The 24,380-nt window shown below is 41.5% G+C and overlaps 1 protein-coding gene across 1 annotated transcript in view; it reads right to left on the reverse strand.

Annotated features, from left to right (window-relative positions):
* Positions 1–24,380, reverse strand: part of CPM (carboxypeptidase M) — a 79,071-nt gene that overhangs the window by 21,231 nt on the left and 33,460 nt on the right. Inside the window, exon 2 of the mRNA XM_069081157.1 lies at positions 16,471–16,568. Within this exon, the coding sequence (XP_068937258.1) occupies positions 16,471–16,568 (98 nt within the window). The remainder of the gene's footprint in view (positions 1–16,470; positions 16,569–24,380) is intronic.

A 24,380-nucleotide genomic window follows, 5' to 3' on the forward strand; every position in this document is an offset into this window, starting at 1 on the left:
GTTCATGGACCTATCGGTAGTTCAGTGAAATATATGGGTCCCTTCTCAGATCGATGATTTTAAATGCACAAAATGAAATACAAAGACTTATAAAGGAAATAGATTCTATTGAATTATAAAAGTTTTAAAAATCCTAAGTTTATGAGCTGCAGTTTATGAACCCTAGTCTAGAATGACAAAGGAGATCACATAAACTGGTTGTTATGAAAATGAGATGGGATGAAAGCCAAAGAACCCTTCTTCGAATTTTTCTCTTTTTAAGCTCCCAGACATCTAGTTTTAGGGTGAATTACTTCACCTCAATTACATCAGTGATTTTCCTGGGTTTGAGCATTCCCACTACCAATGCAGATGGAGGGCCTTCTATGACAGTTGCAGGACCTGAAAAAAAATGCCACATCCTACTGCCAATGAGGTGATAAATAACTTTAAGCTTATGGGACTGGTCCTTAGAAATGAGACTTTCTGAAGCCCATCTAAGCTTGACAAATACACCAGAAGCTATGCCCCTCTGAGTTAGCCTTTGAGAACCCAGGGAATTCTCTACACCATGAGGAAGGATCAGAACAGGGAGTTAATTTAGGTCTGATGGAATAATGTAATACAATTCCATTTCAATTATTTTGTGTCTGATTTTGCCTACACCTTGCCTCAATGTTCTTTTTCTTTCTTTCTTTCTTTTTTGCTTTTTGGAGGGCAATTGGGATTAAGTGACTTGCCCAAGGTCACACGGCTAGTAAGTGTTAAGTGTCTGAAGCTGTATTTGAACTCAGGTTCTCCTGACTCCAGGGCTGGTGCTCTATTCACTGTGCCCCCTAGCCGCCCCAACTACTTTTCTTACTAGACTATTTTATTTTAGATTTTGCTTTTTGGAAGGGGGAAGGTAGGGCAATTGGGGTTGAGTGACTTGCCCAAGGTCACACAGCTAGTTTTGTGTTGTGCCTGAGGCCGGATTTGAACTCAGGTCCTCCTGACTTCAGGGTGGTTCTCTATTCACTGTGCCACCTAGTCACCCACCCTCAGTGTTCTTAAGAAAGCTTCTTGTTGGGGCAGCTAGGTAATGTAGTGAATAGAGCACTAGCCTGGAATCAGGAGGACCTGAGTTCAAATATGGCCTCAGACACTTAACACTTACTATCCATGTGACCATGGGCAAGTCACTTAACCCTAATTGCCTTGCCTTCCCCCCCTCCAAAAAGTTAAAAAAAAAAAAAGCTTCTTGTCAATAATTTGATTTTTGTTTTCACAAACAAAAGGATCAATTAAAGAAAATACATCAACATCAGCAAAAAGATAAATAGTACAATTTTAATTGTCTATTCTGAAGCAACACTTGTTTAGGGCATTCTAGGCCTCAATAGCTTACATTCAAGTCATTTCTACTGGAAAAAATGCATTTGAGGACATTTTTTGGTTGGGGAATAGAAAGGAGAAAATGACTCTTGGGCTCTTGCAGAAACGTGTGTGTGTGTGTGTGTGTGTGTGTGTGTGTGTTTGTAGAAGATAGGAGCCACCTGAATGTCATGCTAATGAGTGCCAACATTGCGTTGGGTTACAAAGAAGGGAAGTGATTTTAAAATCCAAATTTGGATTTCTCTAATGTCTGTAATGACAGCAAAGTATTTTCCATCCACCTCAAAATGTTCAGAGGATTAGAAACTCAAAATTGTTTTTAAAAAACAGAATCTTACTGAATGTGATAAAAACAAAAATGTGGTGCCTGGTTCTACATTATTTTAAACTGCTGAGGGGAACATACCCCAGCTAGAAAGGTTGCTAACCTCAAGGTCAGAGATGATTTTATTTTTTTCTTTCTATACCTAGCATTTAATAGGTGGTTTATAAATATTTGCTCAGTTGAATTTGTTGAACCACATATTCTTAGCATATGAAACAGTAGATTTTAGGCTAACAACAGATTTCTTCTTCCTTATTTTTGAGGGGGCAGAAATATAAATAGATGCCACAAATTTTCTGTCTTACTTTTAAATATTTAGCTTAATTTTATGACTTTGACATCAGAATATTGATAAGATACTAGTTTTGAGTGAAAAAATGTAAGTGCTATCTATCTATCATCTATCTATCTATCTATCTATCTATCTATCTATCTATCTATCTATCTATCTATCTATCTATCTATCTATCTATCCATTTACTACACTATCAATGGGGCATCATTTTTTTGGGGGGCAATCAGGGTTAAAATGACTTGCTCAGGGTCACATAGCTAATAAGCATCTGAGGCTGAATTTGAACTCAAGTTCTCCTGATTCTGGCTGGTGCTTTTTCTACTGCAAAACCTTGCTGCCCCTGGCATCATCTATTTTTGAGGACTGACAGATTGGAGATCAGAACAGCATTTCAAAAATCTGAGAACTTCTTTCATACACACTATTATATGGGTTGTATTTTTAAAAATAACTATTTAAGGAAATTCATGGTACCATAGATTTAGCATTAGAAGGGGCCTTAGAGACCACCTCATTTAATTCTCATTTTACAGATGAAGAAGCTGAGGCTCAGAGGGATTAGGGTTGGGGAGTATATGGGGAACCTAAGCACTGTGCTGCAGTATCTGCCCTCAAGGAGTGGTACCCAGGGAAGACCTCTCTTGGGAGAGAGAGGTGTGGATTCTGTGGAATGTTGTATATATTATCAGATGCAGTTCCTGGGTTTTTGGTTGGCTTTACTTAATTATTTTTCTTTGATATAAGGGAGAGTTCTATGTGGTTGGGAAATATTGCAAAATGACTGTGGTACAAAAAAAAGAATAAACTTTAAAAAATTCAGCTCAATATGATAAGTTTTAGGGTCCAAAATCAAGAGTCATAAAAATGCCATCAAAAGTCTAACCACATTATTATATTTTGAGTACTCAAAATACATACAATTAAGTTCTATGGGACTGATGAATGTGTATAGTAATAATACAGCTGCAGGTTAAGAACCTCTCACTGAGTGACTGACAAAAGTCTCTGGGTATAGTAGTTGGTAATTCATTTTTGAAATTCCCTGAATGAATCAATCAACAAGCATATATTAATACTTATATGTCAGGCACCCCGTGAAGTGCTGGGGGTACAAATGCAGAGAAAAAAAAACCCTGCCCTCAGGGAGTTTGCCTTTCATGAATATAAATGTACTTCATATTATGTAACCACAAAGTGTAAATTAAATGTACTGTGTATTAAGTAACTTCAAAGAATATAATAAATTTGCAATTAGTTTTAGCTCATTTCAAGCAAAAGGGTTGGCATCTGCTAGAGACATAAACACATGCTCTAGTCCTATAAAGAAAAGAGGCATTGGGGTGGACTGGAAAGAATACAGGGGCTATCCAAGTTCAAGTCCTGGGTCTGACACTATCTTTGAGACTGTGGGCAAATCATTTAGCCCCTCTGGGTCTCAGTTTCCTCCTCTGTAAAATGAGAAGGTTAAATTAGATGGCCACTAAAATCCTTTCCAGCTCCAAATCTACGGTCCCACAAATTTCCTAAAATGAAAAAAAAAAACCCACTGTAATGGTAATGGAATTTGAACCTCACAGTGGGATGGACTTGTTGATATGATGAGAGGGGGCTGAACTGGAAGGAGCTGGTGCCTTGTAGAGGGAGAGGACCAAGCTGAGAAAGGTCAGAAGAACTTTTGTGAACAGCATTGTGGAGGCAGAGAGAGACAGAGAGAGAGAGAGAGAGAGAGAGACAGAGAGAGAGAGAGAGAGAGAGAGAGAGAGAGAGAGAGAGAGAGAGAGAGAGAGAGAGAGAGAGAGAGAGAGAGAGAGAGAGAGAGAGCTGCCAAGAATGGAGGATGCTGAGAGAGAGAATTGCTGGGGGCCAGAGTTCCTGAGACAGAGAGAGAACTGCCAGCCAAAGCTGCCCAGACTGCTGAGGGCCAGTTGGAGCTGCTGTTGGAGGGCCAGTTGGAGAACTGAGGAAGCATGATTGTGGTGCCAATATTTTGTCTGTCTGTTTTGATATTACTTTGTCAGATTCCTTTGTTGATAGAGGTCTCAGACCTCGCTGAACCTAGGTTTATTTCACAGACAGAAAGTGAATTGAATGGTGGCTTTGTTAAGCTTTGTCTCTCCAGGAACAGAAACTGCTGAGAACTTGCCTCGGGTCAAGATGAAGAAAAGACCTCTCCTTGAGTATGGAATGCTGCGATGATACTGTAACCTAGTTGTGACCTAGGGGTGGATGGCCTTTGTGCTTTCCACTGCCCTTTGAGAGGATGATTGGTGGTAACTGATGGTGTTGTAATTCAGTTGTGATCCAGGCGTGGAAAACTTTTGACCTTTGTACTTTGTGATTGAACAAGTGAAGGTACTTTGTTTATGATTGGAAACTAATTTCCAGTAGAGTAGAGAGAAGACTTTGTGATTGATTAAATGAATGTACTAACTAGGGGTGGAGTACTTTGACTTTGTCCTTTGTGATTGAATTGAGGACTTGCTAAATGATTGAGTTACACGTGTTGAATGCTGTATTTTGATTTTCTGTGAATGTTTTGCCTTAATTTGTTACTAAATAAATTGAGATTACTATGCTTATAATCAGAACCTTGGAGGATTGCTCATGCTTGGTGTTACAACCACCCACTTGATAGTGTATATGAAAGAAGTTCTCAGATTTTGGAGTTGCTGTTCTGTTCTCTGGAAGAACAGATCCACAAATGAGCTTTGAATTACAGGGAGGCCAGGGAGCATAAGTGAACAGCTGATGGGCACTATTTATTCCAAGGAAAAGTCTTGATAGTGTTCCTTTAGCTTAGGGTAATTTGGTTGTCAAAGTGGAAAAATGAAACCTATTATGTCATTCAAAAGACTCTGAACAGAAGTGGGTGTAGCACCTATCAGGAAGGATGTGGATAAGGTGGAGAGGGTCCAGTGGGCAACACCAAGATGGTGAAAACCCTGGAGGTCATTCTATAGAAGGTTTAACTGATCTTTAATCCCAAAAAATGGAAGACAGAGTGGGGAGGGGAGCCTAACAGGCAGCTATCTTCCAGGAAGGACCTGCCTAAATTTAGGCTGTTAAATGACCTGAGGTAGAGATAGGAACAATGGGAAGAAATTAGGAAAAATATTGTTAACAATTAAACTATCAAAAAATGGAAATCCCTTTCAGGTGCAATGAAATCAAGACACTGGTCTGTTTTCTCTTCCTCATATGCTCCATCTCCTGACTCCTGGCATTTATATGGACTGTCCACCATGTCTGGAATGCTCTCACTCCTCCTCTCTTCCATGTGGCTTCAGTAAAGTCCCATCTAAAATCCCACCTTCTAAAGGATGTTTTTCTTCATTTCTCCTTAAGTCTAGTATCTTTACTCTGTTGATTCTCTTCAATTCATTCTCTATATCTTATTTGTTCATTCTTGTTGGCATGTCTCTTCCATTAGACTGTAAACTCCTTCAGGGCAGGGACTGTCTTTTGCCTCTTTTTGTTTCCCCAGTGCATAGTATGGTGCCTAGCACTTAATAAATGCTTGTTGATTTGACTTAGACAGGTAGTCTCAGGAGGCAGTGGAATCTCCCTTATCAGAGCTCTCAAAGTAAAAGCTGGAAGACCACTCAGTGGGTATATTCCAAAAGAGATTATTGTCTGTGCCTACAAGTTGGACGAAATGGTATCTGACTCAAATTCTATGAAAAATGCTTGAAAAAATAATAAAGAAAAGGGCCTGCTAATACCACAGATTCATGATGTTTGGTAACCATAGCCTGGAGGTGATTAACCCAAAAAGAACACACACAGAAGAAGTAATTTTAAGAACTGAATCGACACTTTAAGTAAATCGGGCACTTTGCCCAGAATAAAGATCTAATGCCTTGGAGGATCTCATAATATGAGAAGAATGAACATAAACAGGGATATTTTTCCAAGAAATAATTTATCTAAAAGTCAGTATGGTTTGGCTATTTTAAAAAATATATTCAATTTAATATTTTTGGTGCTAAACAGGAAGAAGTGTTTGTAGGGAGTATGTAAGGAAGGTAGTATGTGGGTACCTTCTTGATGTACTTCAACTGGAAATATTCCAACTCCTCAATTGCTCTGATCTCTGCCCTGGGAGTATTTTCTCTGCCAGCAAGTATTGAGACCCAGCTACACCTTTCTCATCCTGTGTGGTTCTCATAAATGTCTCTCCAAATTTTTCAGATGATCAACCCCAGTGGATTGTCTAGGAACTGGCAATACTGTATAAAAATCATGATGAGTTTGCTGTTTTGCTGCTGAACCTGCAAAGATTTGAGGGTGGGGAGGAAGGCAGGAAGAAGGGCACTCATCACTCAGTCCCTGTCCTGTCCCTGATTGTCACTCTGCCTTGCTTCTTCTGGCTAACCTGAGTGCTCATTAAATAATGAGAAGGGAGGATTGTCCTTAAGCATTTCCTTTTGTCTATCACCAAAAGATGTGTAACGGGATTATGGCTTCTGAATATCTTTCGTACTATGATGGAATCGGCTTACTGGTTTTGGGATTCGGTTTTCTGGCATCTAAATAAATGCTTCAGTTCTAACCTCTATCTGGAGAGTTTGGTATATTTTGCACTTGAACATCATGTGAAACTTATAGTCATGGTCTTTATTGTTTTCGTGGGCACTGTAAATATTGCATTAGTGCTATAGGATGACACCTTATCTCTTGTCTCCGTGGCTTTACACAGGCTGCCCATGCTGGAGGGTGTTATCTCTGCTCCTTAGAATCCCTAGGTCACTTCAAAGGTCAGCTCTAGTGTTCTTGCCTACCTGAGGCCTTTCTGGTTTTGCTGCAACTAGGCTCCCTGCCCCCATCTTATATATATAGTGTATATGGTTTTTTTTACTTAGATATGCACATGTTCTTTTCTCCTATAGAATGAAAGGCAAGGAACAATTTTGTTAATGCATAAAGCAGCTGACAGCACAGCGTCTGACATCTTTGTTGCTGTTGTTTGGTCATTTGGGACTCTTGGGGACCCCATTTGAAGTTTTTTTTTGGAGGGGGGGAAGGCAAAGAAATTGGGGTTAAGTGACTTGCCCAAGGTCACACAACTGGTAAGCATGAAGTGTCTGAGGCTGTATTTGAACTTGGGGGGTGGGGTGGTGAAGAGTCAGGAGAGCTGTCTTCAAATATCTAATGGACTGTCACACAGTCATGTCATGTTTTACTTGACATCAGAAGGCAGAATTAGGTTGGTTTCATGGGTGGAAATTACACATTACTAAGGGTAAGAGCCTGAAATGGCATAACCTGGCCCAGGGATGTGTGTCTTCTTATTAGGAATGTTGTTAGATGGGTGTGGTGGTGGTGGTGGGGGGCAGTAGATCCTTTTTGGCCCCGCCATTTTAGATTTCTGATTCATAGCCCACTCCTCTTCACAATTCCACTTTCAAAATTTCATTTCCTTTCTCTCCATAGAACAGGCAAGGAATAAGAAAGGAGTCAAGAGAAAGGCCTGTTTCTGAAGAGATGGGGTTGGGGTGGGAATGTGTAAGACAGAGCTAAGTAGAGGTGATTTTCAGACTCCTTGAGAGCTCACAAGGTAGGGATACCTTTGATTTCCGGTCAGGAGTAAATTCCTCCTATTAGAAAAGATGGGCTGGAGAAATTCACTGAAGAGAAAGGCATCACTGGTAGCAAAACATAATAATGATCCCTTGTTTGACCCCAAAGTTCTACCCCCTTGGTAGAGGATGTTCATATGCAAACCAGGGCCCAAATTAACTGGGGAAAAACCCTATCCACACCTTGCTGCCTTCATTTTTGAGAAAGGAAGTGTATGTTTCATCTTTCAAGCCCATCTTAGAAATTATTTGCCTTCCTTGCTTTCAAAAGAGGGTAACTTCTCAGGTGATAGTGCTTTTGTAAATGGGTTCTCCCATCACTTAGCTTCCAATATTGACAGATCCCATGACAAATGAACATAACAGGAAGCAGTGGAAAGCAGGGGAAGTGAGGCCCACTGATAATGGGCATTCTGACTAGGGAAAGGGTTGCCTCTTGTTAATCATCCATATTGTGAATAATCTCAGTTGTCCAAAAACTTTTACTAGCAAATGACTTCAAGAATAGCACCAATAGGGGCAGCTAAGTGGTGCAGTGAATAGAGCACTGGCCCTGGAGTCAGGAGGACCTGAGTTCAAATCCAGCTTCAGACACTTAACACAAAAAACTAGTCGTGTGACCTTGGGCAAGTCACTTAACCCCAACTGCCCTCCAAAAAAAGCAAAAAAAATTAAAAAAAGAATAGCACCAATAATTTATAATCTGGAGATCAGAGAGCATTCAACTCTCAGTAACCCTGATCAGGAATAAACATTGAGTCAGTAGAATGAGAAAGGAAAGGAAAAAACCCAACCCTAAAGACAGCACTAACTTCCTCTTTATCAGAACAACCCATTTAGAATGATTTATTAGAGTGACAGAATATTAGAATAATTTAGGCAGTTCAGTCCCTCTGACTCAGGCCAAAGAAAATGACACCCCCCTCCCCAATAATAGCTAGGTCTACAGCATGCAATGGAAACTTAGAAACTGTAGCTAACAAGTACAGTGCTGTTAACAGGTATCTTACATGAGTTAACCTAATCTTTTCTCCTCTCTAATTTTCTACTGTTTCCTGTTTGTAGATTATGGTATCTGTTCCGAATGGGTAGCTAAGTGGTGAGTGAACCCGTTTACAAAACACTGTCACCTGAGATGCACCCATTTTGTAACCCCATTGGGCAGCTAGCTTTAATACAAAAATGCTCATGTTTTAGAACACAGAAAGAATGTTTGTGGCCCAGTAAGAATGAGTGGCTTCGATTACGTCCCTTTCGCCTTATAGCCAACTCTTAACTCTGGTCCTCTCTTCTCTAGGGCTGGAAGCAAGAAAAGCAACTAAAATTCAACCCCACCTGTTGGTAATTCAAGTCTTTTTCAACTTTCTTTTTATTTGCCTTTTTGGAGGGAGGAAAGGCAGGTTAAGTGATTTGCCCAGTCACACAACTAGTAAGTGTTAAGTGTCAGAGGTCAGATTTGAACTCAGGTCCTCCTGATTCGAGGGCCAGTGCTCTATTCACTGTGCCACCTAGCCACCCCCTTTCTTTTCTTTCTTTTTTTTACTACTCCTTTGTAGAGTAAAACAATTTTAGGAATCATAGGAGAGTCATGGGAGTTTGGAGATGAAAGTGTTATCTACTCAAAATATCTCATATTATACATAAGCAATTAAAGCCCAGGTAGGGAAAGGGAAAAAAATTTGTACAAGGTCACAAAGGTAGTAAGTAATCAACCAATAAGCACTTATTAAGCACCTGCTGTATGTGGTACCCTCTGTGAGTGCTGGGGATACAAATACAAACTTGAAGCAGTTCTGGTCCTTAAGAAGCTTATATTCTACTGGGGAATCATAACACATCTACAGATAAGTATGTGTGTGTACATATATACACATACATACATATTTATATATACACATAATATACATAGATGTGTATATTTATAATATACATATATAATATGTGATCACATGTATTCACACATATAAAATATATATGCACACACATACCTTTACATAATACATGCATATAAACACGCAAAATGGAGTATTTTTTGGTGGAGGAGGGGAGGAGGAAAATCAGAAGAAAACTCAAAGAAAGTGGCATGCAAATTAAGGTTTAAAGGGCATAGGGGTTCCAGGAGGAGGGAGATTTTTTTTTTAAGCAATTGGGGTTAAGTAACTTGCTCAAGGTTACACGGCCAGTTATTTCTGGGTGTGGTGCTGAGTATCTGAGCCCGGATTCGATCTCCAGGTCATCCCGACACTGGGGCCGATGCTCTTACTCGCTGAGCCACCTGGCCGCCCCTAAGCAATTGGGGTTAAGTAACTTGCTCAAGGTTACACGGCCAGGTGTTTCTGGGTGGGTGCTAAGTGTCTGAGCCCGGGATTCGATCTCCAGGTCTTCTCACCACTGGAGCCGGTGGTCTTACTCGCTGTGCTACCTGGCCGCCCCGAGGAGGGAGATTTTTATAAGCATGGAGGATAGTCTATACAAAGGGGTATAGCTAAGAGATGGATGGTTGTGATGAGGACAGCCAAGTATGCCAGTTAGGTTGACGAGTGAGGCTTATGAAGGAGGGATTCAGTCATTTCAGTTGTGTCTGACTCTTTGTGACCCTATTTGGGGTTTTCTTTGGTAGACATTGGAGGGGTTCACCATTTCCTTCTCCAGCTCATTTTACAGATGAGGAAACTGAGGCAAACAAGGTTAAGTGACTTTCCCACAGTCACACAGCTAATAAGTGTCTGAGGATGGATTTGAACTCAGGTCTTCCTAACTGTAGGGCCAACAATCTATCCATCTAGCTGCCCTTCTGAAAGGGAATAATATGTAATCAACCTAGTTAGGTCGGAGCCAGACTGTGAAGGGTTCCTAACAAGAGTGTCTGGATTTTATCCCAGATGTAATATGGGTAACTGAGTGGAACGTGATCAGAGAAGGAGAGACATGGCTATAATGTAGGCAAGGGGACAGTTGTTGGTGGAATGGGAAAAAAGACAAGAAGATGGAATTCAGGAGACATTGAGGAAACAGAATGGATAGACATCATCAAGTATGAGGCCACAGAGTGTGAATGAGAGTGGGGAGTCAAGAATGGCTCCTAGGTGACTGGGAAAATGGTAGAAGAGAAAGAGGAAGGAGGAGGAGCGAGTTAGGGTTTTGGAGGAAAGATGAGTTCAATCGGTTGAGTTTAAGATGATCTACAGAACATCCAGCAGACAATCTGAGATGTGGGACTGAAACTCAGGAGAGAGCTGAGGATTGGTTGCATGGATTTAAAAGCCAAAGGGAGATTTGGAGACTTGGAGTGGTGGAATGTGCCATCTGGCCTCAGGGTACACCAGCACACAGGTTACAGCCAAGCAATCAGACTCAAATAGAAACCGTTGCCACTAAACCTTACACATATTGACTTAGAAAGCCACACATTAACGTCATTCATGTTCTATTGCATTTTAAAATTTATTCTGGTTAAATATTTCCCAATTGCATTTTAATATGCTTCTGGCCAAACTTTGGAGGTCTGACACTTCTGGTGTCAGGACATGAATTATGATTGGCTGGTTCAAAGAGGGAGAGAGAGAACCATGATGGAGGTGACATAAAATCACAGTGAGGCAGCTAGGGCTTCTCATCTGTTGCACCACTGTTTCGAGGAAGAGTAGAAAAATGTGTACACACATATGGGTTTATTTCCATTTCTGCAATACTGTCTGACATCAAGTCAAAAGACCTGAATTTGGAAAAAGGGGTTTTTAGAACATTTTGTTGTTCAGATGTTTTACTTGTGTCTGACTCTTCATGACCCCATTAGGGTTTTTTGTGGCAAAGATACTGGAATGGCTGGCCATTTCCTTCTCTAGCTCATTTTACAGATGAGGAAACTGAGGCAAACAGGGTTAAGTGACTTGCCCAAAGTCACATGGTTACTAAGTGTCTGGGCACTCTATGCACATCACCCAACTACCCTCTTATAACATAAGATCCTCTATAAAATATTTTGATAGCTATTTCAATATAACTGGTTTTCTTTGTAATCCTATGTTGTTTTATCTTATGCCCTTTTTTGGGGGGGAGAGGGGAAGGCAGGACAATTGGGGTTAAGTGAGTTGACCAAGGTCACACGGCTAGTAAGTGTGAAGTGTCTGAGATCAGAAATGAACTCAGGTCCTCCTGACTCCAGGGCTCATGCTCTATTCACTGCACCACCTAGCTGCCCCAAAATATTATTCTTAAAACGGGTCCACAACACCAAAAAAGGCCTGGTTTAGAGCCTTAGCTTGAATACTTTCATTGTGGACAGTTCCAAGGTGATCCTGAACAAGAAACTTAGCTTTCATTACCTTGCCTTGCCAACCTCAAAGGGTTGTTTTGTGAGTGAAAGGAGATAATGGAGGTGTAAGCCTTTGTAAACCCAAATCATGCATTTCTAATTAATCTCATCATACAGTTTTCCATTTTTCAGTGTAGACAAGCAAATTAAGCACACAGTGTCCTATCCAACCCCTAACACATATAACTCAAGGTAAAGAAACCGATGAACTAGATGGGGGTGGGGAGGTGCGGAATGGAATAGGTGGTTATAGAGTGTCTGTTATGTGCCAAGCACTTTTACTAATATTATTTCATTTGATCTTCACAACAACTCTGCAGATGGGTGCTACTATTATTCCTGTTTTACAGTTAAGGAATTGGGCAGTTAGAGAGCCAGGCCTGGAGTCAGGAAGATCTATCTTCCTGAGTTCAAATCCGAACTCAGACATTTACCAGCTGTGTGACCCTGGGCAAGTCACTTAACCCTGCTCAGTTTCATCTGCAAAATGAGCTGGAGAAGGAAATGGCAAATCACTCCAGTATCTTTGCCAAGAAAACCCCAACTGGGTTCACCAAGAATCAGACACGACCGAACAACAACACAGTTAAGGAAATTGAGGCAGACAGCAATTAGAGTGACTTGACAAGGGGTCACACAGCTGATGAGCGTCTAAGGGAGGAATTTGAACTGAGGTCTTCCTGATACCAGGCCAAGGGCTCTCTCCACCATAGTATCTTATGCCTCAAGATCATAGTTGTTATAAAAATTATAGCCATAACGAAAGACATTGAGAATCTCTTCTTGTTTAATGAGGCTCCAGTGGCACCATCATCAGATATAATGCAAATAGTTATGGCATGTTCAGAGTATGTGACATAACAATGGACATTGTATATCTGCTAGGACTTTAAAAAGAATTTCATTTTTTAACACACTGATGATCCTAACTTTCTGCAACAGAGTTTTGGACTCACAAGATCCAAAGACCATGTTCTTCATAGAGGTGAGAAGTCAGCAACAAGACCTAGTGTTTGGCCTCTTTCCCCTTTCCTATTTTCACCAATGCCCAGCTACTATATGCTCTGAAGCTGAAACCCTAGACCCCAAACTGTGAACTAGTCAAATAACAATGAATTGGAGCCTTGGAATAGGGATCCCAAGGCTGGCTCTGCCATTTACTATCTATGTGACCAAGGACAAATACTTTTGCCTCTCTGGGCCTCAATTTCCTCATCTATAAAATAAGGGTGTTTGGACTAGATTACTTAGGTAAGCTAAGGGGTGCAGTGGAGAGAGCAGGGAAACAGTGGCTTTTATCTGCTTTGAGGGAGGGGTTTTATTAAAGGAATTATTTATATGAACCTTCAGGCTCTAAGTCAGGGATGCTTCACCTTCATTTGGGGTCATGGATTTCTTTGGCACTGTGATGAAACCCAATACAACTGTGGTTCATTGTTTACATTAGTAATTGAAGAAAATATTAAGTTTCAGTTAGAGATCAGTAAAAATAAAGATGTATTTCTTTCCCCCAGACAAGTCAAGGGCCCTCCTGAAATCTATCCACAGACTCCAGTTAAGGAACTCTTGCTCTGCTTTTTTTTGGGGGGGAAGGGCAGTTGGGGTTAAGTGACTCGCCCAAGGTCATATGGCTAGTTTTTGTGTTAAGTGTCTGAAGTCACATTTGAACTCAGGTCCTCCTGACTCCAGGGCTGGTGATCTATTCACTGCGCCACCTAGCCACCCCGGAATTCTTGCTCTAAGTGATTATTGGATCAGATGTGGAACCACATCTGGGACAACTCATGATAGCTTGGGCAGTGAGTGAAGGAGAAATGACAGGATTTTACTGGGGATTACTAATGGTCTTTCAATGCCCAAAAGAAGGCATTCCCAATATTGTGTATGCTGCTTTGCCTTCCAACATTACTGGCCTTGACTGAGAGAATGTTGTCTTCTCTCTGGACTCCCATTACTGGTGCACAGCTCCTGGAAACCTCCAGGACAAGGTATATGAGTAAACAGAATTTTTAACATGAGTCCTGTTCATTCGAATACACTGGTACTAAGAAAGACAAGCAAGCGTTTGTTGTCTGGCTTCCAAATTCCACCTAAAGACAGACTGGGGAGTTTCTCAGACTCAGACAGGATTTCCTAAGAAGTACTGAACTAAAGAGGTGCAGAAACCAGCACAGAGTAGTAGCAAGCTGCTGAAAGGTGGAAGATACTTGCATGGGGACAGAGGGAGGGGGTGAGGGAAGAGGAGGGGGAGGAAGAGTTCCCCTAACTTGTTTGCTTTTGAATTTTGAGTTCAGAGGGTTAACTTCTGAGTGGCAGGCTGCTGCTTCTGAACCAGTGGGAATTCTGGGATAAGTGTAAAAACATATGTCTTCTATTAAATAGAGATTCTGGAGGTCCATGTTCACCCAAGGTTAGATACAAAAAGAAAGGGTGATTGCAATCTGTGATGTTTGTAATCATTCCAGCAGCTTTGCTGAAGAAGTCTTTTTTTGGGAGGGGTGGAGGATAGAAAATGGTCATTTTGATTAAAGGATGCCTCTCTCTTGCCCAGACCAATGATGCCAGCCCAAAAGGAACAGTATAGCAAACTTGGTAACCTTTCCACTGTGGACTGCAACTTGCAGCTTCTCTGAATAGGGTCTGTTCTGCTGTAGTTGGAGGAACTGGTATCTGAACCCTATCAATAAAGATAGTCCTGACAGGTTGCATGCCTAAAAACTCATCAAGGAGATGTAGGTTGTGTCGCGAGGATGGGTGCTGTTTATATAGAGCCTCGGTTTTTTTTTTTTTTTTGGTGGGGGGGGGGGCGGAAAGAAAGAGTTAAGCCAAGACAAGAAATAACATCAGAACAATTCGACCCTATTGCAAAGTCATAGGTGTTGGACTATGCCTGTATATTCTGTAGAGTATTACAAACTGGACAATAGTTTTTTTTTTTCCTGTTTACATTTATTACCGGGAACTACCTTTCTCCTCCCCATGGATGACTGATGTTGCCAATATAAATCCACCCACTTCAGTATGAAGAACAGAAAAACACTGCAGGTTGCCACATACTTAAAACATTGCAAAGGGAATAGGGGCAATTATAGGGAGACACCTTCGATTCCGTTGCAAAAGATCGGTTTGGGAAAGAAAGAATGCTGAAATGATAGTTCTGTAATAGATCCCATCCTTGGCAAACTGCAAAGGAAGCCGGGTGCTTAGGACTATAAGTCCAAGAGAGTATTAAGATCCTTTATTCAAAGTACATAGAAAATATCCCACGTTGGGATATTTTGCTTTTTCAAGGCATCCATTGACTACTTTGCTCCTAAAACTCTTGATTTCAAACATAACGTGACTATAATATGACTCCTTGGCTACCACAAAATCCATTTGGCAAGTTTGGAAAATTCCAGTGAGGTCCAGCCATTGGCATATGGAGATCATGGATCCTTTCCTCCCAAAAATGTTAAAAAGGGAATGTTGCCTCAGTAACTTCAACCCAAGTAGACTTCAACCCAGCTCCTCAGATTAATAAGAAATCAGGTACAAACACCCGCTGTGTCTCTTTCTACTAGTCAAGCCAATGAGCATTTGTTAAGCACCTACAGGCACTGTACCAAGTAATGAGAAAACAAAGGCAAAATTAGTTCCTGTTCAAGGAACTTAAAACTTACAAAAATAAAATCACCTACACACAAGATATGTATGAGATAAATTGGAAGTAATCTTAGAGGCAAGGCACATGCACTAAAAGGGAGTGGGAAAGACTTCTTGGGTAAGAGAAATGACAGGATGAGAGCGCGAGGGATTAGAGAAAAGAAGATACTGTAAAGCCAAATTGGTTTGTAATGGGTGCAGGAGTCAGCCAAGAAACATTTATAAAACACCTACTGTGTGCTAGTCACTGTGCTAAGTGCTGAGGTGGTGGCCCAGGGGTAAGAGGATTACAAATCACAGCAAGGATATAGTTAGAAGATGAAAGGCAGAGGGAAGGATGGGACAATAAAAGATTATGACCAAATGAAGGCTTTTCAGAGTCGATGAATGTGGAAGCAGAACTCTTATGGGTGTTGGGCAAGATGAGAGGTATAACAATCTCTATGTGCAGATCAGGTGGGGTAAAAGAACAGGTCATGGGTAGTGAGTACATTGAGGAACTGGGAAGTTAGGGAGTTTGAGAATACATTAATACATATGTTGAAGTCCCTTAGTATGAGAGTAGAAATTGGAGGAGAGATTCTGAGCCAGAAACACAACTCATTAAGGAAGGAAAGAAGAAGAAATACCCTGGACGTTGGTAGACAGCAGCTACCAGAATCTTGGATTGTGTGATAAATATGTGTTGAATGAATCTCAAAGGGTGGAACTGAGTGATGGTTGTAGAGGGAGATCATGGAAGGGGCCATGGTGAGCAAGGACTATTCCAGCATCTTCATGAGTTGGGGAGATGAGTAAAAGTGCAACAGTGATGGCCAGTGAGGTCATGTCAGAACTGTTAACTCTCCCTACATTTCCTTTGGGATTCAACTGCTTTGTGTAGCAATTCCAAGTATAAGCCAACTGTGGCAATGCACAAAGAGAATTAGATTCTCTTAGAGACAGATCTCACACATACCTCGTCTCCATGCATGTTAGCAATGTACTTGAACTCTGGAATCCCAATTCTGTGTTCTCTTGGAAATCTTCCCACAACAAGAACCCACAGGTTTCTACCTTTAAAGGGAAAAAAAAAGAAATTAAGAATAAATGGTCTTTTAAAGTAGCAGTTGAGATATAATGAAAATGTAACACTCTGAACAGGAAATAGAGGGGGGAAAAGCTCCAAAGCCTCCCTGTCCCACCAGAATATATTCTGTCCTTTTCTACTATTAAATTCAGACAAGCAACACCTCAATCTTCATACTGTATTTTACCGCAACGCAAAAACTGTCCATTTTAATCACAATTTTTTAGTTTTTCAGTATATTTCAAAATGAGTAAGAATTATGGGGACTCATGGCTAATTTTCAGAAATACTCAGACACTTTGTAGTCTTAAGCCAGATCTCATACATTATATAAATAATATTCCTTTATACAGTTTGTACAAAGGTCGAATGCTTTTTTCCAAAAATTATGGTTTGTTGTGGAAGACAGATGGCTGTTGTGAAGGTTAAAAACAACTTCAGTCAGAAACTCTCTACAAAAGGAATGTGAAAAGACAACATCAATAATATCTATTCCAGGATAGGATTTTTTTTCCTCCAAGTAAACAAGTCCAGAATCCCATTCAAATGTTTATAAGACTTCATCTTTGCCTGATCTTGACCATTTTGTTGTAATGGAATAATAATGAACAAGCAGCTGACATGCATCTCATTTGAACCTCATGGTGGCCCTAGATGGTGGGTATAGTGCAAATAGTAGAAAACCCAACTTGAAGATGAGGAAACAGGTTGAGAAAAGTTAAGGTGACTTGTCCAAAGTCATGCAGATAGGCACTGAGGGTTGAATTCAGCAGCTAGGTGGTACAGTGGTTAAAGTGCAGGGTTTGGGGGCGGCCAGGTGGCTCAGCGAGTAAGAGCACTGGCTCCAGTGTCGGGATGACCTGGATCAAATCCGGGCTCAGACACTCAGCACCACACCCAGAAATAACTGGCCGTGTAACCTTGAGCAAGTTACTTAACCCCGATTGCTTTAAAAAAAAAAATAAAGTGCAGGGTCTGGAATTCAGATCTGACCTCAGATAGCTGTGTGACCCTGGGCAAGTAACTTTACCCTGTTTGCCTCCATTCTTCATCTGTAAAATGAGCTGGAGAAGGAAACTGCAAACCACTCCAGTATCTTTGCCAAGAAAACCCCAAATGGGGTCATGGAGAGTTGAACGTGACTGATTGATCAAAGCTCACTCTTTGTCCTTCTGATTTGGCAACTAGGTGGTACAGTGGATAGAGTGCCAGGTCTGAAGTCAGGAAGATCTGAGTTCAAATCCAACCTCAGATACTTACTAGCTGTGTGACCCTTGGCAAGTCACTTATCCCTGTTTACCTCAGTTTCCTCATCTTGAAAATGAGCTGGAGAAGGAAATGGCAAACCATTCCAGGATCTTGGCCAAGAATACCCCAAATGGGGTCATGAAGAGTTGATATAACTAAAATTACTGAACAACGATAAAACGACCCCAAGTTGTTCTTTCCATTATAAAACAGCATTCCTCTCTGAGGACTGTGGGGTCAGTATCAGGAAATAGTTAACCAATATGCCCTGACCCCAACATGTCATGCTTTAAAATCAGGGGACAAGGACCAGATTTGCAATTTCAGTGATAGAGAACGTCAGGACCACAAAACTCATTCCACCAAAATGCAGACCAGAATCTTCTGTGCAGTTTATGAATCTCATGCAGAGGATTCTTGCAAGCAACCAGATGTTTACAACAATCTGTTTTACTCTATTTTTCCTTTTCTTGTTAAATATTTCCCAAGGCCATTTCCATTGGATTCTGCCTCACTGGGGAGTGTTGCTGACTGCAATGCGGCCCCCCCCCCCCCCCCCCCCCCGTGTTGGACCCCTTTGGCCTGGGGAAATGACATGCTTTGTCCAGGGTTAAGTAGCCAATGGGTGTCAATGGGAGGTTTCAGTCTTCTGGCTTCAGGCCTAGCCCTCTAGCCACTCTGTCTCATTGCCTCTCTAAAATTGAGGATGTAAAAGCTAGGTCAGCTGGTCATGGTTAGACAACTATATGTCGTAGTGTTAAAAACGATGAGTCTGATTCAGACTTTTCAGTGGTTCTCCATTGATTCTATTTTATTGCTTTTTGGAGGGGGGAAGGCAGGGCAATTGGGGTTAAGTGACTTGCCCAAGGTCACACAGCTAGTTTTGTGTTAAGTGTCAGAGGCCAGATTTGAACTCAGGTCCTCCTAACTCCAGGGCCAGTGCTCTATTCACTGTACCACGTAGCTACCCCTCTCCATTGATTCTAGAAGACCAGTTCCACAGCACTGGCATTTTGTTGTTGTTTAGTCATTTTTTAATCAGTCTGACTCTTCATGACCCCTTTTTGGGGGTTTCTTGGCAGAGATACTGTAGTAGTTTGCCATTTCTTTCTCTGAGTTCATTTTACAGATGAAGAAACTGCAGCAAACAGTGTGAAGTGACTTGCCCAGGGTCACACAGCTAGCAAGTGTCTGAGGCCAGAACTAACTCCAGACCCAGTTCTCTATCCATGTGCTACTGGTATTTTAACGTCTCCCATAATCTGGCTCTTACCTATTTTTTTTCCTCAGATTTGTTTCACATTCCTCCCCTTCACACATTTTTTTTTCTTTTTGGAGGGCTTAAGTGACTTGTCCAAGGTCACACAGCTTGTTTTTGTGTTTAGTATCTGAGGCTGGATTTGAACTCAGGGTCCTCCTGACTCCAGGGCCGGTGCTGTATTCACGGCACCACCTAGCCACCCACCTTTCACACATTTCTAATCAAGCTGGACCATTACCTGAACTTGCTGTTCCCCACCTCTCACCTCTCTGTCCAATGTCAAGCTGCGTTCCATTCCTGGTATACTCCTTCCTCCTCCTTCCTCATCATCACCTTACAGAAGAATCCTTGTCTTCCCCCAAAGCTTGGCTCACTGTGAAACATTCCCCTCCTCCCACAATGCCTAATGTTTCTTCCTCCCACCATCTTGTATTGTATAAGGCTTGTCTCCCTCACCACAGAATGTAAACTTGAGAGCAAGGAATGTTTTTGTGTGTTTCTGTAGCACCTAGCCCCAGGCCTGGGGAAGCAGGAACTTTAATATTTAGTATTTAATCCCTAGTTTATTCTTTGCTTGCCACAGAGATTGTAACAACTCTTCATGGGAAACACCAACAAGAGATAATTTATCTATTTATTAACCAGCTATTGGTCACTGGAGGGAAAGAGTAGCAACTCAAAGGCCTGTCTACTCAGTACTGAATCTCTGGGACCAGCTTCCAAAACTCTCCCCAAATTGACAAGGGGCCCTGTTGTATAAAGAAAAGATTATTGAACTTGACATGAGGAAAGGACATGAACCCCATCTCTGATGCTAGCTTTGGAACCATGAGCAAATGACAATTTTTCTGAGCCTCTTACTTCATCTTTTAAAAAAATATTTTAACTCACCAGTCAGATTGGCTAAGATGACAAAACAGGAAAATGACAAATGGGGAGAGGATGTGGGCAAATTTGAACACTAATGCACTGCTGGTGGAGTTGTGAACTGATCCAGCCTTTCTGGAGAGCAATCTGTAATTATGCCTAAAGGGCTATAAATAATTTCATATCCTTTGACCCAGCAATACCACTTCTGGGGTTGTATCTCAAAGAGATCATAGAAGTAGGAAAAAGACCCATGTGTACAAAAATATTTATAGCCGCTCTTTTTGTGGTAGCAAAGAATTGGAAATTAAGGGGGTGCCCATCAATTGGGGAATGGCTGAACAAGTTGTGGTATATGCATGTTATGGAATACTATTGTGCTATAAGAAACGAGGAGCAGATGGACTTCATATTTACCTGGAGAGGCTTATACGAACTGATGCTGAGTGAGAAGAGTAGAACCAGGAGAAATTTGTACACAATTACAGACACAACGTATGTGTGATGACCAACTTTGATAGACTGGACTCTTCTCAGCAATGCAGTGATATAAGTCAATCCCAAAAGACTCATGATGGAGAGAAATGTGTGCATCCAGAGAAAGAACTAGAAAGAACTGAGTTTATATCCAGGTGGAAGCAAGATACCCGATCTTTTTCCTTCTCTTATTTGGTTTTATGTCCTCTTTACCATTGTTCATTCCATCTGATACAATCCGTCTATAACCTACTAATGTATAATGTGAAAGTATTTATAGATCCTATACTTGATTATATGCCGCCATGGGGGGAGAGAGGGAGGGAGTGAGGGAGGGGGACAAAATGTGAAACTCAAGGAATAGTGGAATTGAATCTTATAAACTAAAAATAAACAAACAAATTAATAAAAAAAGAATATTTTAAGAAATATAGCAACATTTAGAATACTGACTCAAATGATGGGGCTCAAATTATAATCAAACTATAACCTTGTAGCTCTAATTGGTGATATGGGGTAGGGTGGGGTTAGTTAATCAGAAACACTCTCTTCTCTTACCCACACCAAATCACACAGTGTACTGTAGTTTAAAGGGCAGCATATTCACCATTCCCATGGTAAATGTTAAACATTACCATGTGTTTCCATAAAATCTTCTTTCTAGGAGGTCATTAAAAATGGAGTAGTTATCAACTGAAAACATTTCACTTTTTTAGACCTCGGTTTACTCATATGAAAAATGAGGAGAGTTGGACAAAATGATAGTTAAGTATCTTCTAGCTATAACCTCCTATGACCCTATGATCTAGGAGGGCAGGTAGACCTTTCTCTATTTTGCATTGGCTATCTATCTTCTCCACCCTCAAAGTGCCTAGGGATTAATAAACGTCTGTTGAACTGAATTGAAATCAGTAGAACTTCAGGGACAAGACAGTAGGCGCCAATTTTATCATCATTTGGCCCTAAATGAATTGCAAGACGAGAATTTTATTTTGCATAACCCCAATGGCAGCAAGCCGAAGGCTGGGAGAAAAAATCCAATAAAAGAGATTAGTGTAGGAACCTGACAAGCATGGTAAGAGAAACCATTGGAAGGGTTCTCGCCCTCCCCTCACCCCACCTTTTCCCTCTCCTTCGGACAGCCAGGCCATTCTTGGCCCACTCAACTTGTTTTCAAAGGTCAAAAGCAGGTGAGCAGGGTGGGGACTTCAAATATGAAAGAAGGCAATGTTGGAAGGCACTTCCTTCCCTTCCAAAAGGTCCTGCTGATAACAGGTGTGCTGGAAAATTCTCAGGGACTTTTAGTCTCTTCTCTCTACAAAATAAGCTAAACTTTTGACTACTCTTACTGCCTCCCTACTGGTCAGATTCAATTACTCCCTCAGGGTTTTTTCCACGTAGAGTGACTAAACTCAGAGTAATGTATATTGATTGGGACAGTAGACATGACAAAAATCACCCTGGAAACCTGAAGGTCTTCATTCATTTGGTCAACAAATATTTGTGTGTGTGAGGCAAGGTAACAACGTGCTAGAAAAATATAATGGACTGACATTTTCTTGATCCTACATTCCCTTAGTGGGAAGAAGGTGAGACTTGGGAGTTAGGAGAAACTCTGGTTCCAATGCTGCTTAGGAACTCAGTGACCACATTTTCAGAACCTTCAGCTGATTCCCCTCCTTTCTCAAGGCTGAGATTACCTAGGATAAGCATGCATAAGCAAAAAAGAGTTATGGCTTTGTCAGTTTTAAGGACCCCATGTGTGGGCCAGGAGGGAGATGACCTGGAAGCCAGTGGACTCCTGCCTTATCATGCTTTGAAAGAGCATGTGGAAGGACTGCAGCCTGGTTGTTGTTTGGGAGAAGCAGAAGCTAGGGCTTGGATAGCCCAAACCCCCATGATTCCCCCTCATCCCCTATGATGACCTTGCCCCAGCCTCCAATTTGAATAAATTTGAATTCTTTAAAAAAAAAAAAAGCCTCATTTTAGTCCTCATCTGTAAAAATAGAGAAGATAGGGTGCCACAGTGGACAGAGAGCTACACTTGAAACTCAGACTGCCTGAGTTCAAATCCTGATGTAGACATTGACAGGGTGGGTGACAGTGGGCAAGTTGTATAACTTTTCTCAGCCTCGGTTTCCCCATCTGTAAAATGGGTATAATAATGACACCTGATAGGTTATTGTGAAGACCCAATGAAATGATATATGAAAAGAGCTTTATAACCTTTAAAGTTATATATACATGCTATTATTATTACTACCACTATTAATTACAGTACCGACCTCCCATGATTGCTATGAGGTTTAAAGGAGATGTATGTAAAATGCTGTATAAATGTCTGCTATAGGGGTGGCTAGGTGGCGCAGTGAATAGAGCACCAGCCCTGGAGTCAGGAGGACCTGAGTTCAAATCCGGCCTCAGACACTTAACACAAAAACTTGCCGTGTGACCTTGGGCAAGTCACTTAACCCCAACTGCCCCCCAAAATAAATAAATAAATAAATGTCTGCTGTTGCCACTAGCTTATAAACCCCATAAAGGAGTTTGTCTTTATATCATGCTTGGTATCTAATCCAGTGCACTCCAGGATAGTAGGCTCTCATAAGAAAGGTTTAATGATTGAACAAATGCCCTTCAGGGCTTATGCCATGTGTTTGATACAACATATAATACTAAGAATTTGGGTAGGCTAGGTGGCGCAGTGAATAGAGCACCGGCCCTGGAGTCAGAAAGACCTGAGTTCAAATCCGGCCTCAGACACGTAACAGTTACTAGCTGTGTGACCTTGGGCAAGTCACTTAACCCCAATTGTCCTGCCCTACGGCTTCCAAAAAGTAATATATATATATATAATGCTAAGAATTGCTGCTGTTCTGTCGTTCTGACTCTTCACAACCTTGGCAAAGATCCTAGAGTAGTTTGTCCTTTCCTTCTCCAGTGGATTGAGGCACAAAGAGTTTAAGTGACTTGCCCAGGGTCACACAGTTAGTGAGTGTCTGAGGCCATCTATGAACGAAGTCCAGGCCCAGGGCTCTAGCCGCTATACAGGGCAGAATAAGGCTTATTCTTTTTTGCCTTTTGGAGGGAAATTGGGGTTAAGTGACTTGCCCAAGGACACACGGCTAGTTTTTTTGTGTGTTAAGTGCCTGAGGCCGGAACAGAAATCGGGTCTTCCTGACTCTGGGGCTGATGCTTTACTCACTGCGCCACCTAGCCGCCCCCCGAATAAGGCTTATTCTACCAGAGGAGGTGTTAGGAATTCAAAGGAAGAACAAATTGAATGTGAGTAGAATAATCAGGGAAGATTTCATTGAGGAGGTGGGATGGGTGAGGCCTTACAGGGTCCTGGTGATAGGCTGCGAAGAGACAAGACAGTGCTGGGCAGCCAAGTGACACAGTGGATAGAGCACCAAACCAGGGGCAGAAAGACTCATCTTTTGTGAGCTCAAAACTGGCCTCAGACTCTTTCTAGCTGTGTGACCCTGGGAAAGTCACTTAACCCTGTTTGCCTCAGTTTCCTCATCTGTAAAATGATCTGGAGAAAGAAATGGCAAACCACTCCAGTATTTAGCCAAGAAAATCCCAAATGAGGTCATGAAGAGTCAGACATGTCTGAAACAACAGAGAAGACAGCATTCTAGGTGAAGGGAGAGGCACAAAAGGAGGAAAGCACAGGGCTTGAGAGAGGAAATACTAGTAAATAAGATTTGATATTGATTGAAGCCTTAAGGGCCAGGGAGGGCTTTGGCCTGTATCATGAGGATGACAGTAGGACAGTGGCTACTGGGAGCAGTGTTTTAAGGAGCTCACCCAGAAGGATTTGAGTGGAGGAAGAAGTGTAACAGCCTAGAAGACGACAGCAACCCATTAGGGGAGGGGCGAGAGCCCGATTAGAGCAGCAGCAAGGGGAAGAAAATCAATGGGGGCTGAAATGCAGTAGACA

This window comes from Petaurus breviceps, unplaced genomic scaffold (genome assembly GCF_028583685.1).
Source record: "Petaurus breviceps papuanus isolate PSGF00001 unplaced genomic scaffold, PetGlider_PUasm1.0 154, whole genome shotgun sequence".
Classification (NCBI taxonomy): domain Eukaryota; kingdom Metazoa; phylum Chordata; class Mammalia; order Diprotodontia; family Petauridae; genus Petaurus; species Petaurus breviceps.